The sequence below is a fragment of the Silene latifolia genome, chromosome 1, assembly GCF_048544455.1.
Source record: "Silene latifolia isolate original U9 population chromosome 1, ASM4854445v1, whole genome shotgun sequence".
NCBI classification, from domain to species: Eukaryota; Viridiplantae; Streptophyta; class Magnoliopsida; order Caryophyllales; family Caryophyllaceae; genus Silene; species Silene latifolia.
In genome coordinates this window covers 3,893,516-3,910,970 of record NC_133526.1, presented here as the reverse complement: position 1 = coordinate 3,910,970, position 17,455 = coordinate 3,893,516, and the positions used below count along the sequence as shown (strand labels likewise).

The 17,455-nt window shown below is 38.7% G+C and overlaps 2 protein-coding genes across 2 annotated transcripts; one reads left to right on the top strand and one right to left on the bottom strand.

Annotated features, from left to right (window-relative positions):
• Nucleotides 1-2,223: 2,223 nt before the first annotated feature.
• Nucleotides 2,224-7,073, top strand: LOC141593919 (uncharacterized). The gene is made up of 5 exons (XM_074414182.1): nucleotides 2,224-2,528; nucleotides 3,216-3,280; nucleotides 3,631-5,763; nucleotides 5,877-5,964; nucleotides 6,333-7,073. Exons 1-5 carry the CDS (start codon nucleotides 2,444-2,446, stop codon nucleotides 6,962-6,964), a joined length of 3,003 nt encoding a protein of 1,000 aa, XP_074270283.1. The 5' UTR covers nucleotides 2,224-2,443; the 3' UTR covers nucleotides 6,965-7,073.
• Nucleotides 7,074-7,720: 647 nt separating this feature from the next.
• On the bottom strand, nucleotides 7,721-14,650 carry LOC141594455 (deoxyuridine 5'-triphosphate nucleotidohydrolase-like). The gene is made up of 3 exons (XM_074414476.1): nucleotides 14,458-14,650; nucleotides 8,707-8,798; nucleotides 7,721-8,119 (listed from the first exon to the last, which is right to left on the bottom strand). Exons 1-3 carry the CDS (start codon nucleotides 14,610-14,612, stop codon nucleotides 7,875-7,877), a joined length of 492 nt encoding a protein of 163 aa, XP_074270577.1. The 5' UTR covers nucleotides 14,613-14,650; the 3' UTR covers nucleotides 7,721-7,874.
• Between the last annotated feature and the right edge of the window lie 2,805 nt (nucleotides 14,651-17,455).

The window sequence follows — 17,455 nt, the reverse complement described above, 5'->3', positions numbered from 1 at the left end:
CACTATTACCCTTAGTATTTACACAAATTCTCATTGAAGACATGACATATCCGTCACAAGCTGAAGACGGATACCATTTTACCTCACAATGTACCCACTTTTTCTCTCTCTGCAACACTATTCATGTGGTCCCCTTTCTCCACTAACCCATTTTATTTACCATTTTATCTCACAAAATATCCATCACAAATGGAACCCGTCACAAGGAGACCAATTGTAGTATTTAACACTTCTCTATCAAATGAGTGTCTATATTCTTTTTAATTGAAATAGTAGAATTGTAATTTTACATCTATTTTGTAAACAAAATTCAAAATAGAAAGTTGGAAAATGAAATAGAATGAATGGAGTATTTATATTCTCTCTCACCTCCAATATAAATGAGATAAAACGGATATTAGTAAACTTCTTTAAATGTTCATAGTTCATATTAAAATCTTCACTAAAACTTAGGAGAGACGGTCTCTCACTAAGTTATTGAGAGACCAATCTTTCGTACTCTTTTATTTGTATTTCGTACCCTTTTTATTGTTGATCGTGACATAGTAAATTCGTACCTATTTACATAATAAATGTACCCATTTTATCATTAATCATGATTTGTACCTATTTTATTACCTTCAGTACCACTTTTTCTTAAAATTGTACAATAGTCTCTCAATAAAGCTTATTAAGAGACCGTCTCTCAGAAGACCTAAGCATGTTTAGGGTGATGTTTATTGTTTCGTAGTTAAACTTGGGTTAAAGATCTTCGGTGTAAGTCTCACCAAAAGCCATAACGTTGGTATTATGGTATTATTAAAGTTAATCGTTGTAATTTCCTCGTAATAAACAAAAATCGTATGGAATAAGTTTTTTCTTTCACATTATGTAGTACAGTTCAATTCAGCTCTATTCAGTTCAGTTCATTTTTTTCCTAACATTATATCCCTATTCTTTTGGAGTTAATTTTAATTCAGTTCCGCTTCATTCAGTTCAGTTGAATTCAGTTCCCCTTCATTCAGTTCAGTTCAGTTCAGTCCAGCTCTATTCAATTCATTTCAATTTAGTTTAGCTCCATTAAATTTAGTTCACATTTCAATCAAAAAGAACACGGCTTTTGTGCATCTATAAGCTAAATTTTTTATGAACAAACCACAACATTTTGAAAGGCCAATCGTAAGAAAAAAAATGCTTGTACTACACGTATAATAACACCTGACTTTTTACCTGCGAGTATGCGACATTCCTTTGTTTTCAGTGAGAAGTTTCCTTTGTTTTCAATGCAAGTATCCTGTATCCATCCACACTGCACAAAAGAATGATGGCAGAGATAACCATGAAAGCAAAGGAAAGAATAATTTCAGAATTATAGATTATTAAAAATAGTGAATAATAGATACGTCTAATTCATATATTTTGAAATTAGGAATGAAAATTAGGATGCTTCCTTTAAGTATGAGTGTATGACCATCACATTAATTTTATTGACCTTACAAAAGCAATAAAAAAAAAAACACATTAAAAGTCAAATATATCTCAAAACAAAAATTTAATACAAATTCTCATTTTTGACCGATCACAATCTTGGGCCAGAGAAATATGACAATATTGCGAGAAAATGTAACCATTATCATAAAATTGAACATTTCCTCAGTCAAAATTTGTGATACGTCACAAGAGAGCAATTGATAATTTAAAAAACAAAGAAAGAATTAGAAGCGTGAGGACAAGTCTCTTGTGAAAATGAAATGGCATCATCAAGTGGTATCCAATTTCACCAATTGTTAGTTGGCGCAGTGGTAGCATGGGGTTGCGCTTGGTAGGGAGGTCTGCGGATCGATCCCCCACAACTGCGATTGGGAGGGGTTTAAATACCGTAATCCTTGGACACGCCCCGAAATCCGGATTAGTCGGCGTGTGGTTTGGACAGGATGGTTTAGACAAAAAAAGTGGTATCGATTTCGATATCACTCTCTCACATACAAAATGTAGAGAATCACTAAAATAACAGACTATAAAAGAGCATGCAAGAGATCCCAAAATATTAAAAAATCACGTTGAAATACAAAAAATAACCATCCAGTATATAAAAGGTCTCACGATAAGTATTATCATGAGTCGTGACTCATGAAACCGTCTCAGATACTTGGGTAAAAATTAGTATAGTAAGAAGACGTTGACGTCAATTTAGAGGATACGCCATAAAAGGGAAATGGCAACTGTGACTGTCTGATATGAGTCATAACAACAACTCACAACCTCACCCAACACTGAAAGTACTCTTTCAACCGTATGAAAGTTACTCACACTTCCCACTTTCTCCTCTATACTCCAAACTTTTTAAGAATTATATTATTACATAAACCAGCTACCTTCTTAATCAACAACCTCCCTCCCTTGTTCATTCCCTCCTCTAAAACCGTCTTAAAACATCTCGAAATTAATAAATAAAAGGGTAAGCATGGGTTCGAAACCTGATTTTACGCAGAAGCTTCTGCATGATCTTCGTCTTCGTAAAGAAAGAATGACTGGAAGTCAGACATCAGGTATTCCTTGTTTCCTGCAACAACATTTTTGTTTTGTAATGCTCCTTCCGTTTCAGTCGATAGCATTTTCCGTAATATACAGCATTAGCAAGTTAGCAACATCATCATCAGAGCCTTGGTCCCAAAATAATTTGGGGTCAGCTGACATGATTCATTATCTGAAACCGTCAATAGCAATAGTCATATATTCACAACACATGAATCCAATGATACAGTCAGTAAATTAGTGTAATAACAATGAAAGCTACAAATTTCTACAAAGCTAGAAGCATAGATTCATGATTGTATATATTTTCGACACGATTAGTCCAGTTAGTACACAGTTCACAGAAACCACCAGGGTAAACTGTAGAAAAATTGGTAGGCTTGGAAGTGAGGTAAAGATAGTTGGTAACTTTGTAATGAAGTTACCAACAGACCAACATACAGTTGATTCTTTTTCCAAAGTTACAAGCAATGTAGGAAACCACGTGAGATCAGACAGCTCCCTTACAGAATCCCCCAATCCTTCAATCTTAAAACTTTACATAAATTATTCGACCAAACTTTAGCGATTATGAAAAAATTAATAATAAACGGAACATAAAATACCATTTATAGAGCTACTAGTTAACAGAGTCAATAACTCCGAACACCACTTACATTTGGACTGTGTTATGATCGATGTTTACAATTTCCTGTGAGCAGACACTTATAGGGGGAGCTCAAGAGACCTTTTCAAGCGGTCCAAGGGGGCAAATACAATCCAGACGGTACGTTTCTTTGTTAATACTCCTAAACAGTGGCGGAGTTTGGGGAAAAAAATGTTAGCTATAATGTTAGTCATATAACATTACATTTACATGTAATTCTAGTGATCAGTAAATAACAAAATTTCAGGGGATACCAAGTCCCCGCCAAGGACACCTTAGAACCCCGATTGCTCTTAGAGTCGTTTACCACAACATGAAGCAACAAAGATATTACAGAGCCAGTCACCAAACAAAATCAACCCAAATAAATAGCTATGATAAATGGGTTGGGTTGGGTTGGTCGTATCTGTGAGACCGTCTCATATACGCTTTTGGGTCAGATAGTAACATACACTTTTGGGAATATACAGATTGGGCAAAAGAATGGAAGCGCACAAAAAAGCCTTACCTTAAACCATACGACCACCCAACAGAGTGTAAATCAATTAGTACCTTATGGAGGCGGCCATCAGTCAGCGCAAAAAGGTGATATATCAATGGCCATAGCTTGCGCCTTTGACAATGGGGGAAATCTCAAGGCGGTAGAGCTCAAAAGCAATGCTGCAATGATGAACTTGTTACAACAAATAGGTAAAATATCAAAGCAACAAACTTCAACCAGGCAATGGCAATCAACAAGCCAATTCCCGACACTCACTCATTTACACATGGATGAAGTAGAAAGAGGAGCCCAGAAATTGAACCAAATACTCACAGCCTGCACTAGCGGACTTACTATTAATAAAGGCTCAGTAGAAGTTGGAAAGGAGCTCTGGAAAGGGGCAACGGAATTAGAGCAATCTCTTAGAATGCTTGTGAGTTTGCAAGAGGCATCAAACTGCACGATCAAACCACAAAGGAAAAGCCGTCTTAAACTGCTAGAGGAAGGTGAAGATTGTGACGATGATAGCAGTATCAGCATAGTGAAACAAAAGCAAGTAGAGCGACCAGTTTTCTCATTTGATAAGCCTTCAAAGAACACTAAAGGGTCGGTCCAGACTGATCTCCAGCAAAAGCAACAAGCTCTGAAAGGAGATTCAAACACCATGTCTGAGAAGCGAGGGCCCATGATTTCAACAGGTTCTCATAGGCGCTCTGCTAGCTGTGGTCCCGAATTATCATCTCAAGTAATAAGTTACACAAAATCCAAGCCGACTACAGCAAGACTTCCAAATGTAATTGCAAAGTTAATGGGGTTGGACGAAATTCAACAAAATGCGGAACCAAAGCCCGCCACAGAAGTACATACATGGCCCAGACACAGATCAGGGGAAATAGTTTCGAGAACTTCACATGGAAGTTCCGGGAGCACTGAATTAAAGGCTGAGGATACTAAGAATGTCAAAATCCTAGTCAACATGGAAAAAACAGAGAGCAATAAAATAGGAATAGTGACAGCAAATACACACAAACTGCAAGAAAAAAAGGCATACGAAGCAAAGACACTAGACCTGCAAAAAGGTATGCGGAAAGATGGAAGGGTGGAAATCAGGAATTGTGTTGATGATTCACAAGAGGTCATCTATCAAGTAAATGAGCTGCAGAGTCAAATGATACAACCAAGCGGCGAAGCTAGAAATACTAGAAACATAGGAACACAAAAACAAGGAATCAAGCATGCTACGGAAACATTGGAAGGGGCGGTAGGAATAGAGAAAAACAGTTCAGAAGTCCAGCACAAAGTTCAAACAGTATCAAGAGGCACCCACAATACCCATGAGACAGGAGAAAGAGTTGCCAAAAAAGTTTCAAAGAATCAGCAAAAGAAAAACATGGACGTTCAGTTGCAGCAGGAGATGAGGCCAACGACACCAACATTTGAACCACAAGGAAAGAAGCTTAGAACAGAAAATGCCAGCAGACACACAACGACTAACAAATCTCAGCAAAGAAAAACGGCAGCCCACCCTGCAAAGCGAAACAATAGCCAAACTGCAACGAGTCATGCAAAGAACTTGCCGAAGAACCAAAATGCTAGACAGAACAATACAGACGAGGGATGTGTAGCATCAAATACATTACTAACTAGCAGACAGAATTGTGATCCTACGACAGACAGTGCGTCTGCAAATTCAAAGAGCCTGGCAAATTTGAAATCAGGGAAGAATGGTAATTTAACAAATGGAGGAAGGGTATCACAGGCATTGACTAACTTAAATGTAGATGCAACGTCTGCTGGTGTTTTGACGAGGAAAGTAGCAGCAGAATTTACACCAGAAAGAAGAATCTTCAACGAAAAAAGAGTAAAAGCAAATGAAATAATGGCCAAAACAGTTAGGAGACAGAACCCAAAGAAGCTCGAGAAACTCATTGTGTCAAGAAGAGCAGTGCAACCAAGTGACAGAACAACCAAATGCGCACAAGCAAATGTCAAACCATGTGACAGACCGAAGCAGGAAAAAACACAAGAGACAAAGTCAGAACACATGAGTACCACAAACCAACGCAAGATAGATGACTCTCACAACAGACAAGACCTTGATGAACTACCTTCAAGCAACATGGTAAGATCAAGCTCATAAACTAAAAAGCAAGAAAAAGTTAAATTCTTTAGTTCAGGGTTGATAGGCTATGCTAATACTGCATTTAAAGACTAAATTTATCATACTTAATGCAGAGCGAGCTCACAGCATCAACAGCTGAAGATGGTCAGCAACTAGTAGCTGATGAAGCTCAAGAGGACAAGCCTCAAAAAATTGTAACAGGTAAACTAATTCACTTTTTAAAATTGAAGTCCTCACATAGGAAACCATGGTAAAGTCATCTAATTGTCGTAGTTGAACCAATTATTCCCTCCATCTATAGATAAACTCCCCAGTTTGTTTTGCACAAAACTGAACATACGATGGCGTTAAAATGTAAGTCGATGGAACATGTGGAATCACAAACCATAATGACTGCAAATAACATGCAAGAAAAGAAAGATTCGACAGAACTAAATTTACAAGTACATCCCACTTCTTTAAAATTATACCTTCATTCGCATCATGTGTATCTTCCTTTTGACCTTGCCAAGATCGGGAATAAAAAAATTACAAGAGAAAACAGGAAACTAAATCATTCAGTTTTGCAGATGACCACATGAATGGGGAACGTACTACCCACGCTGAGCAACAGATACATTCAAGAAAAGTAAAACAAGAGCCACTGACTGAAGACCAGATAAACTTGAAGCAGAAACTAATACAAAGTCATCTCTTCTTAAACACAGCAGAAGCCCTCTTCAGACTTCATATTCCTATTGGCATTCTCAATTATGCAAGTGATCAAATTAATAACGATAAGAATAACAACATGATATTGGATTGTGGTTATGAGCTGCTGAGAAGAAAAGGAAGAAGAAAAGAGATGTCGCTTTATCCCAACATCGGCAAAACTATGAAATGCAAAGAAGTTATGTCTTTGGATAATTTGGTGAGGCAAATGCAGGAAGACTTTGAGACCCTAAGAAATTATGGAAGGAACGGAACTGATGAATACAACGAGGTAGAATATATACTGAAAATGCTGGAGAGAGATATATTCTATAGGGCACCTGATCTTAATTGCATGTGGGACCTTGGCTGGAATGAGACTGTGTTTGCCTATACCGAAGTGGACGAAGTCATAAGAGACATGGAGCAATCTTTACTTGACGAACTTCTGGATGAGATCATAGTCATAGATCATCAAAAGCTGCAGTATCAATTACAGAAGACTCCTTGACCTTCTTTCTTATTTTCCTATATTCATTTGTGCACATCCAACTTGTACTTGAAAATTCAGTGTAATTTGAGATTTTGAGTTATATAAACATGAAAAAATTATGATGCTAGCTAACAATATCTGATCACACTGAAGAGACAAATTGTGAGTATATGATGAAAACCTTCAGGTTAGTTTACAGATCGGCGGTGCACTGAGACCTTTAATCATATACTCATAATTTTCACATTTTAATGAAAACGTGCATTCGTGCAGATAACAATATTCAGAGGTTTCGTCTTTGTCAAATCTGACGTTTACGATTGGTAAACATCAAGGTAAGCAAAATTAACCCATCACGGATACAGGGGATTCATATCCTACACTTGTCAGCCACGCTAATATGTCAGAATTTAAGAGCATAGTCAGCAAGCAAACGAGAAAAACAGCTAGACTAAGACTCTAAGAGCTACAGAGTAGACAATTGTCAAGACAGAATTGTTTTATAGCCACAAATGAGTAGAGACCAGAGAAGCATGAGCTGAGCACAGCTTGGTGAGAGCCTGACTCAAGTAAGCTCACTGCTCACATTCTCGTCGAGTTCAACTCAAGTACTTGAAGGTTTTGAGCATACAGCTCTCGCAACTAAAAGGGCCACATAAAGTTTATCGAGTCATTTTAACTCATTCCATCGTAGTAGGAAAAAAAAAAAGGTGCGCCGTTCTATCAAAGACCCCATCTATGATTAGTGAGAGCGCCATTAAAAAAGCAAGGGTATAGACAAAAGTTGCCTGCTTTCATTTCAACTACCAGTTGGTTCAAATATATGCAGTAGTAGCATTAACATAACAAAACAAAAGATAACGAACTAATATTACCATACGTCTAAACTAGAGAAGCCAAGAGCATAATAGAACCCTAGATTGCATTGTCAAACACCAGTAGAACCAAACCCACCAGCACCTCTAACAGTGGAATCCAAATCCTCAACTTCAAAAACATCAGGAGTTATAATCTTCTGGATGATCAACTGTGCAATGCGATCTCCCACCTTTACCTCAAATTCGACATCAGAGTGATTGAATAGAATCACCCCAACTGGCCCTCTGTAATCTGCATCAATTACCCCAGCTCCCACATCAATGGAGTGCTTCCACGCTAGCCCAGATCTTGGAGCTGCAATAATACAAGCATTAAAATCGAAACTTTGAGGATTAAATCAAATGGGTACTCCTAATAAAATAAAGTGAAATGAGATACAGTGTTGAAGGTAAGTGTGGTTAACTGATCAAGTATCCATTGCATACTAACAAAGTAACATCATGATCTATCGGACGTAATTGCACTTCACTTCAGCTCAGCCTTCAGTCCATTTTCTTAGTTCAGTTGAGATCCAATAAATTAAGTCCAGTAGTTTCAGTCCAAAAAAAACAAGTATTTAAAATGTTCAAAGAGATTATCATATAGTAGTCCACATAACTTTAGAATCAGACCATTTGGAAACAGTAAAATTAATGTTCAAAATCAGTTAAAGTTCAATGTTACTATGTTGATACAAAATTACAGGGAGGCGGGCAGTTAAGTCGTGTATTCGCAGTGCACAGAAACTGTTCGACGAAATGCTCAAAAGAGATTTAGATCAGAATTTACTCAAAAAGATGTGATATTATTCACCATTTTAATCCTTGTAAAGCTCTGTATGAAATTAATCAAATGCCATTATCCGTAAAACACCAAATCGAGGGTAACAAATTGAGATTTACCAATACGAGCGTAAGTTCCTTGAGGAATTGCAATGCTCAAATCAGTAGCAACCAACGCTTTACCTCTAGCAAGCACCTTAATTTCAACCGCACTGCAAAACCACACCAAGAAATCCCATCACTAATACGACAACAACGACAACATCACCCTAGTAAGTCTAGGGATTCCGCAACCTTACCCATGTGTCAGGAAATCCCATCACTAATACGACAACAACGACAACATCACCCTAGTACGTCTAGGGATTCCGCAACCTTACCCATGTGTCAGGAAATCCCATCACTAATACGACAACAACGACAACATCACCCTAGTAAGTCTAGGGATTCCGCAACCTTACCCATGTGTCAAGAAATCCCATCACTAATACAACAACGACATAACCCTCGTGTCTCGGTAGTTTCGGCAATATTATAGAGTAAGAGGGTGTCGGATGATCGCAATATTACCCTTGTGTCAAGAAATCTCGTATCACTAATTCACTATTACTCTTTCCGTCTCAATTATTTGTTTACTGTTAGGCAATGATATTATTTGGATAATTAAGAATAATTTAGTCAATCATGTTCCTTGATTTACGGATTACTTTTGCTAGTGGTATTGCCAACTCCTTGTTTCAGGGATTACTTTTGCTAGTGGTATTGCCAACTCCTTGTTTCATGGTGTGGGGTTGCTACCTTTATGAAATGCTTGTAGCTATATAACTGATTACTCTATGATGAATCAAAGCAGAATTCCAAAAACTATCTCATATGTCTCTTAGTTTATTCACGTAACATGGTATCAGACCAAGGTTTCTTTCAAAACCTAATATTTTTTTCCTTTTCTCTTAATTAAATCCTTCGCCATGTCTGGTGATACTATTATTGTCGAACCTCTGCACAATAAAAATGAAACCACATTTAAAATCGATCCCCTTTCTCCGTTCTACCTCGGGTCTCACGATATTCCCGGAATTAAAATTTCTAGTATCTCTCTAACTCATTCTAATTATGAGGATTGGAGCCGCGATATTCGTATGTCGCTCAAGTCTCGTCGCAAATATGGTTTCTGTGACGGGTCTATTACGAAACCTACTGACAAAAATTTTCTTGATCAATGGGAGGTTGTTAACTGTACGGTGGTTCGCTGGATCCGTAACATGATCGATCCTTCGGTAATTTCCACCGTTCCGTTTGTTGAGGATGCATCTATTTTGTGGCGCGACTTGTCGGAACGCTTTGCGGTGGTTGATAGCACTTCTATTCATTCTCTCAAGACAGATCTTGCTGAATGTAAACAACTCAAAGGTATGTCTATTACTGAATACTACGGTAAATTAAAGACTCTTTGGGATGCTTTAGCGGTACACGAACCTCCGTTTGCTTGCAAGTGTGGCCGTTGTATTTGTGACATATCGTCTCAGGCTATTAAGCGCCGTGACAACGAGAGACTTCATCAATTTTTTATGGGTCTCGATCGTAGTTTATATAGCACTCTCCGTCATCAACAGTTTCAATTAGAGACTCTGCCTACTCTCAATCGAGGGTATCATGCTGCTTTGCAATCTGAACGTCTTATTCAAAATGATGCACCTCCGCCGGATGCTACTACTGTTATGGCGTTTGCGACTCCCGGGACCTCACACACTCCCACTGACTGGAAGGCGATACGCGAGAAAGCAAAATTAGAAAGGCGTAAATTGTTTTGTACTCATTGTGAGGTACATGGCCATGATATCAAAAATTGTTTTATTAAGGCTAATAAATTTCCGGATTGGTGGGGCAGTCGACCTCGCACCTTAGAAGAGCTCCGACGCAGCAAGGCTGGTGGGACCGGACTCGCGGGTCCTGACCCGGTCGTTCACGCAAATGTGGCTTTTACGCCGTCTTCGATCGGTTATGCGGTACGTATATCTCTTGGATTATTGACACTTGGTGCCTCTAATCATGTCACGGGTGATATTTCTCGTTTTCCGACTCCATGGTAATTCCTCCTAGGCCGGTTGGGTTACCAAATGGGAAACAAATACTTGCTTCCAAGATGGGTACTGTTTGTATCAACAACTCCATTACTCTTCGCCGCGTCTTATATGTTCCCCATTTAACTTGCAATTTAATTTCCGTTTCCCAGTTGACGGCTGATTATGATTATTTATTACAATTTACTAAGGATTGTTGTCTTATTCAGGACCGGTCTACGAGGACGACGATTGGAGCTGGTGAACTTAATGATGGACTGTTTCTGCTTTCTTCCAATCTGTCCTCTACGGTGAACACAGTGGGCTCAGCTGGAGACTACAATTTGTGGCATAGTCGGCTTGGTCATCCGGGGGATAATGCGGTTAAATTTACTTCTTTAGCTCGAACAATTTCCTTTCATAATAAGTTGGTGTGTGATGTCTGTCATTTTGCCAAACAGTCTCGATCTAGTTTTCATTCTAGTGACAATATTGCTACTGAAAATTTTCAATTAATTCATTGCGATCTTTGGGGTCCTTATCGTATTCCATCAACTTGCGGTGCAAAATATTTTTTGACTATAGTTGACGATTGTTCCCGCTCTGTCTGGGTATATTTACTGCTTGCTAAGACTGAAGTAACGAGTTTCTTTAGGCATTTTTTGGCTATGGTCAATACTCGTTTTTCGAAAAAGGTGCAAATTGTTCGTAGCGATAACGGGAATGAGTTTAATCATATGGCTAATTATTTCTTGGAAAATGGAATTCAATTTCAAACCTCGTGTGTTGGCACGCCCCAACAAAATGGGCGTGTCGAGCGTAAACATCGTCACATACTCAATGTGGCTCGAGCTTTACTTTTTCAAGGTCGTCTCCCTAAGCAATTTTGGGGTGAGTGTGTCCTTACAGCTGCTCATTTGATCAACCGCCTTCCCTCGCCTCTGTTGCAAAACAAAACCCCGTATGAAAAATTGTTTGGTGCTCCGCCGTCTTATACCAATTTACGGGTCTTTGGCTGTCTTTGTTTCGTACATAATCAGAAAACAGGAGGGGATAAGTTGGAATCCCGCAGTCGAAAGTGTATATTTTTAGGGTACCCTCACAATGTGAAAGGATGGCGGGTATATGACCTTGACACGAAACAGATATTTAATTCTCGTGATGTGGTCTTTTATGAAGATAAATTCCCGTTCTCTGAGCCGGAGGATTTGAAATTGATTCGGGTACACCTATTATTTGTCCTGACCCATCATGTGATTCGCCATTTTCCTCTGCCGAAAACATGTCTGCTTCGACCCCTGCCCATGCTCCTGATATGGATACATTTTTGGATGCTGTCCCTTCTGCTACTGTCGACAATACCGTCGACTCTGCTGTCTCTACTGTCGACTCTGCTGTCTCTGCCGTCGACAATACAGACGCTAGCGATGCGGCTGGTCTTGGTCGTGGGCACAGGTTGAAGTTCCCTAATTCCAGATTGACCGGATATGTTCTTGATACGACAAACAGTCCATCTTCCCCAAGTTCACCAGTCTCTCCGTCTTCGTCCAACGGTACACCTTATTCCTTAGCTAATTTTGTTAATTGTAATAAATTTTCTGGTCCACATCGGTCTTTCTTAGCAGCCATTACAGCGGGGGTTGAACCTCCGTCATTTCGAATTGCGGTCCAAGATGACGGGTGGTGTCGTGCTATGCAAGAAGAGATTGATGCATTAGAAACAAATGGGACATGGGAGTTAGCTGATTTGCCTCCCGGTAAGAAAGCTCTTGGTTGTCGTTGGGTTTACAAAATAAAGTATAAATCTGATGGGGCCGTTGAACGATTAAAAGCTCGGCTTGTGGTATTCGGTAATCACCAAGTTGAAGGTCTTGATTATGGGGAAACTTTCGCTCCTGTAGTTAAGATGGTCACCGTTCGTACTTTACTTGCGGTTGCTTCTATTCGAAATTGGGAATTACATCAAATGGATGTACACAATGCCTTTTTGCACGGGGATTTAGACGAGGAAGTTTATATGAAACTCCCTCCCGGTTTTAGTCATGGCCGTGACGGAAAAGTTTGTCGTCTTAAAAAGTCACTCTATGGGCTTCGTCAAGCACCGAGATGCTGGTTTGCTAAATTAGCAGGGGCACTCCGTCAATATGGATTTCTTCAGTCTTATTCCGACTATTCTTTATTTAGTTATTCCAAGGACAAGGTTCGTTTACATGTCTTAATTTATGTGGATGATCTTGTTATTGCGGGTAACGATAATTCGGCAATAGGAGATTTTAAACGCTATTTGAATCAATGTTTTAAGATGAAAGATTTGGGTCCGTTAAAATATTTCCTTGGTATTGAGGTGGCGCGAAGTCGTGACGGAATTTGCCTTACACAAAGAAAATATACATTGGACATTATTAGTGAAGTTGGCTTGTTGGGCGCCAAACCGAGCTCCACACCTATGGACCCAGACCATACGCTTGTTTCCAACGTCAGCCCTCTTCTAAGTAACCCCGAGCGATACCGTCGCCTTGTTGGCCGTCTTGTCTACCTAGCTGTAACCCGGCCTGACTTGTCTTTTTCAGTTCATATTCTCTCCCAATTTCTGAAGGAACCACGTGAAGACCATTTGGCTGCTGCTATGCGAGTTGTACGTTATTTAAAAGGTAGTCCAGGACAAGGTGTTTTTCTCCGCTCCGATAGTGCCCTTACTGTGTCCGGTTGGTGTGACTCCGACTGGGGTAAATGTCCTCTTTCCGTCGGTCGGTGTCATTTGGTTTTTTTTTGGGTGAATCACTGTGTCCTGGAAAACGAAGAAACAACATACGGTTTCATTATCATCGGCCGAGGCCGAATACCGTTCTATGGCTGCTATTGTTTGCGAGCTGAAATGGCTCAAGGGTCTTCTTGCTAGTTTGGATGTCGACCTTTCTTCGATGCGGCTGTTTTCTGACAGTAAATCAGCCATTGATCTCGCTCAAAATCCGGTGTTTCACGAACGCACTAAGCATATTGAGATCGATTGTCATTTTATCCGTGACGCTATCGCGGAAGGCCTTGTCACACCATTCCATGTCCCAACGAAAGAACAAATCGCTGACATGTTTACGAAGCCTCTTGGTGCTGGTTCGTTCCACTACTTACTCCGCAAACTGGGCATTATCGACCTCCATGCTCCAGTTTGAGGGGGGGTGTTAGGCAATGATATTATTTGGATAATTAAGAATAATTTAGTCAATCATGTTCCTTGATTTACGGATTACTTTTGCTAGTGGTATTGCCTGATAGATGAACCAACTCAACCAAAACCTTAAGGTGATGGTTGAGGCCCAACTATTATAAATATTCCTATTACGCTCCCTCACTCAAATGCCCGTTGGGCTTGAAGAGTGGTTAGTTGTGCACCGGCTCCCCGTCACCGTGTCTTTGGTTTCCACATCGAGTTTTGAGGGGTTTTGAGGTTGCCAGGATTTGAACCCGTGACCTTCGGTCACACTGGCTCTGATACCATGATAGATGAACCAACTCAACCAAAACCTTAAGGTGATGGTTGAGGCCCAACTATTATAAATATTCCTATTAGCCAACTCCTTGTTTCAGGGATTACTTTTGCTAGTGGTATTGCCAACTCCTTGTTTCATGGTGTGGGGTTGCTACCTTTATGAAATGCTTGTAGCTATATAACTGATTACTCTATGATGAATCAAAGCAGAATTCCAAAAACTATCTCATATGTCTCTTAGTTTATTCACGTAACACCTTTGATTAAAATACCGCTAACAAAGAATAAAAAGTAACAAAACTGACATTAAAAACAATGATTTACCTAGAGAGATCGTATCCGGCGGCGAGATGGGACCCACGGGAAGGGATGACAGCCTTATCTGAGAGCTTCTTGATCTTCAGAAAAGCGGAAGCAGGGGTGGGTTCGATGGTTACGACGCCGTTTTGGGGTTGAGTTTGTGCATTGATGTCTTCCATCTTGATTCGAGTAATTTAGGGTTTGATGAGAGAACGATTGAGTAATTTGGATTTGTAAGTTTATTGGCGCCAAAGTTTCCCGCCATTTTTTTAGGTCATTTTGCTCTTTAAACTAAGTGGGCCTTCTTTGTTTATCACTCGTAAATTTAGAGTGGGCAAGCTCGACTCGACTTGACTCGTCCGAAATTTGATCCGAAACTAATTCAATTGGATCAATTTACAAACTGATATTGGTTATATTCTGATGATTAGTGATCCAAACCTGACTCGATATAAATTTGTCCTGTTATTAGACCGGTAAGATTGAATGATTGATGACTCGAGAATTATTTAACTGAAAGTTGATCCAAAATGAGAGTGAATTAGTATTTTGCTTTCCACGTTTGATTTAATAACAAAGTAAATATATCAAAGATTATTGAAAATTGTTGAAGTAAAGCGATAAAGTAATTAGACTAGATCTAAACCTAACTCGACCAAATAGGTATATTGGCCTGATATGACCTGTCCCGGTTTAACTCAACCCAAGCCTGGTCCGACTAACCCGATTGCCAGCCTTACTCGTAATTGAGATGAGGCTCCAAATCCGGACATTTGTTTACCTTTACATTATTTTGCACAAACATCAATGGGAGATAGTTGAGACTAGAGTTGGCAATTCGGGTCGTGGGCTGACGAGCGGACGATACGGCACGGCACGGCTCCGGGCAGGGCGAGTTCTTCGAGGAAGCACGAGCCCGGCACGGCGTGCTTTAGGCGGGCTCCGACGCGTTTTTATTCAAATCTTCGTGCCAGGCACGAGTGGGGCCGGCACAAATCTGGCACGACATGACTCGAAAATTGGCGCGAAAGTACTAAAAATATAGCAATTACAATACAAAAAAATACTAAAAATATAGCAATTATATAGCAAATCATTATTTATTTAAAAAAATACTGAAAATATAGCAATTATAAAACTTTTTTATAAGAAAAAAATTAAAATTAAAATAAACTTAAGTCACATGGGTCGGCCCACGTACCAAGCACGAACAGTCCATGGGCCAGACACGGCCCGAACACGAAATTGGGCGTGCCAAGAGCGGGCCGTGGCGAGGATTGGGGTGAGTGGGCCAGGCACGGCATGCCACGACCAGCCTAATATTTGTGCTTGGGCCAGATCAAATTTGGAGGAAAGCACGATGGACCAACACACGAAGGGGCCCAACACGTCCCATTGCCAATTCTAGTTGAGACTCATTGTTATTATAGCTAATGGCTAACTGGAGGACAATAGTGCAATTAAATGATCAACTAGCCAATAGAGAGTTGAAACTCATTCGTGATTTTGGTTGAAAAATAATAAATTAGGTTAAATTTTATTTTTTGATCAAACTTATAGAGCTTAATTACTACATTTAAAACTAGAGGAAATAACTTTACAATTGATCAAAATAAAGGAATTTAATCACCACTTTAATGTAAGACAAACTAGTAACATATACAATAGAGAGGAGCTGGTCCTTCTCTTGTTCTTCCTTTCTCCGGTATCTCACTCTACCTAATATTTACCTTATTTCCTAACATCAATATCCTCTTCATATATAATCTTCATCTATATTGTAAACATCCACATGGAAAATAATGAGTGGATGTTTGGCCGAGGGGCCAAAGTTCCACTGAGGAAGTTATGATCTTCCTCTTTCTAAAAGAATCATTCATGTATTGTGCACAATAGAGAAGATTTCCTCATAGAAGAGAGAGTGCTAAGAGGAGTTTCAATCCACTTTATTGTACATGGTCTAAAACATCAACATTGAAAAGTAGGCCTCTTTCTCTCTATTATTTTTTCTAATTTTTTCATTTGACCACATCATTTTCTTTTTTCTTTACCACTTTCCAATTTCTTTATCATTTTCCTATATTCTTCTCCACATCAAAGAAAATCTCATTTCCTCTCTTATATAGTTATATGCCACTTGGGCTAAGATAAGGACATCTTCCATTTATAGCTGATGTTTTCCTCTTCATCTTCAAAGAAAACAAAAAAAATTATCTTGCCAGATTTAATGCGACATTTTCTTAGTACTCTTTTTTATCCAAGAGGATGGTCAATCCTCTTTAGTATGCGTGCTCTAAATAAAAGAATTTAATCACCACTTTATCGCAAGACGAACTCCAACCTAAAATATCAAAGAGGACAAATATACAACTCATAATTTCACACAAGTGACACAACCACCCACCCCACAAGCCCACATACACAATCAACACTTTATAAAAGAACAAATCAAACACAATTTTTTTGTTTTAGACGGGTTATTTTTGTATTATTAAAAATATGAGATTTTATGACTATTTTATGGTTAAATGTATAATGATTTAGCTATTGTTACAACTTAAACTTATTTTTGATTAATGGTTATATTTGATTGTAAAATAATCTCAAAACTAGTGTAGATCCCGCGCAAATGCGCGGTAAATATAGGCATTTTAATTTTTAGTGCATTAGTTACAGATTTTAGATTTCTATCTCACAAATTTTTATAAAAAATAACTAATATTAAAATAAATCAAAAGAAATGAATAATTCCATGAATTGTGTTTTTTATGAAAATATTTTAACTACATCAAATTATTTAAAAAAAATTCTTTTTTCGTCACGAAATTAATAATAGGAATACAGTTGTTAAATATAGATTATTTTAAATGGAAAATTAGCTTAATAAATGAAAATCTAATTTATTTCCATATATAAGTTTGAGCATTTTGGAGGAAAAATTTTAGATAAGTTGTATTCTCTCAGTATATAGGAAGATTTATATTTTTTAAATTTGCACCTCATTAATATTTATCAGTTCATT

Coding starts and splice junctions, on each gene's coding strand:
- LOC141593919 (XM_074414182.1), top strand. CDS start 2,444: ATGGGTTCGAAACCTGATTTTACGCAGAAGCTTCTGCATGATCTTCGT. Junction 5,764..5,876: donor AACTACCTTCAAGCAACATG/GTAAGATCAAGC, acceptor TACTTAATGCAG/AGCGAGCTCACAGCATCAAC. Junction 5,965..6,332: donor GCCTCAAAAAATTGTAACAG/GTAAACTAATTC, acceptor TCAGTTTTGCAG/ATGACCACATGAATGGGGAA.
- LOC141594455 (XM_074414476.1), bottom strand. CDS start 14,612: ATGGAAGACATCAATGCACAAACTCAACCCCAAAACGGCGTCGTAACC. Junction 8,799..14,457: donor GCCGGATACGATCTCTCTAG/GTAAATCATTGT, acceptor GTGGTTTTGCAG/TGCGGTTGAAATTAAGGTGC. Junction 8,120..8,706: donor AGGAACTTACGCTCGTATTG/GTAAATCTCAAT, acceptor GTATTATTGCAG/CTCCAAGATCTGGGCTAGCG.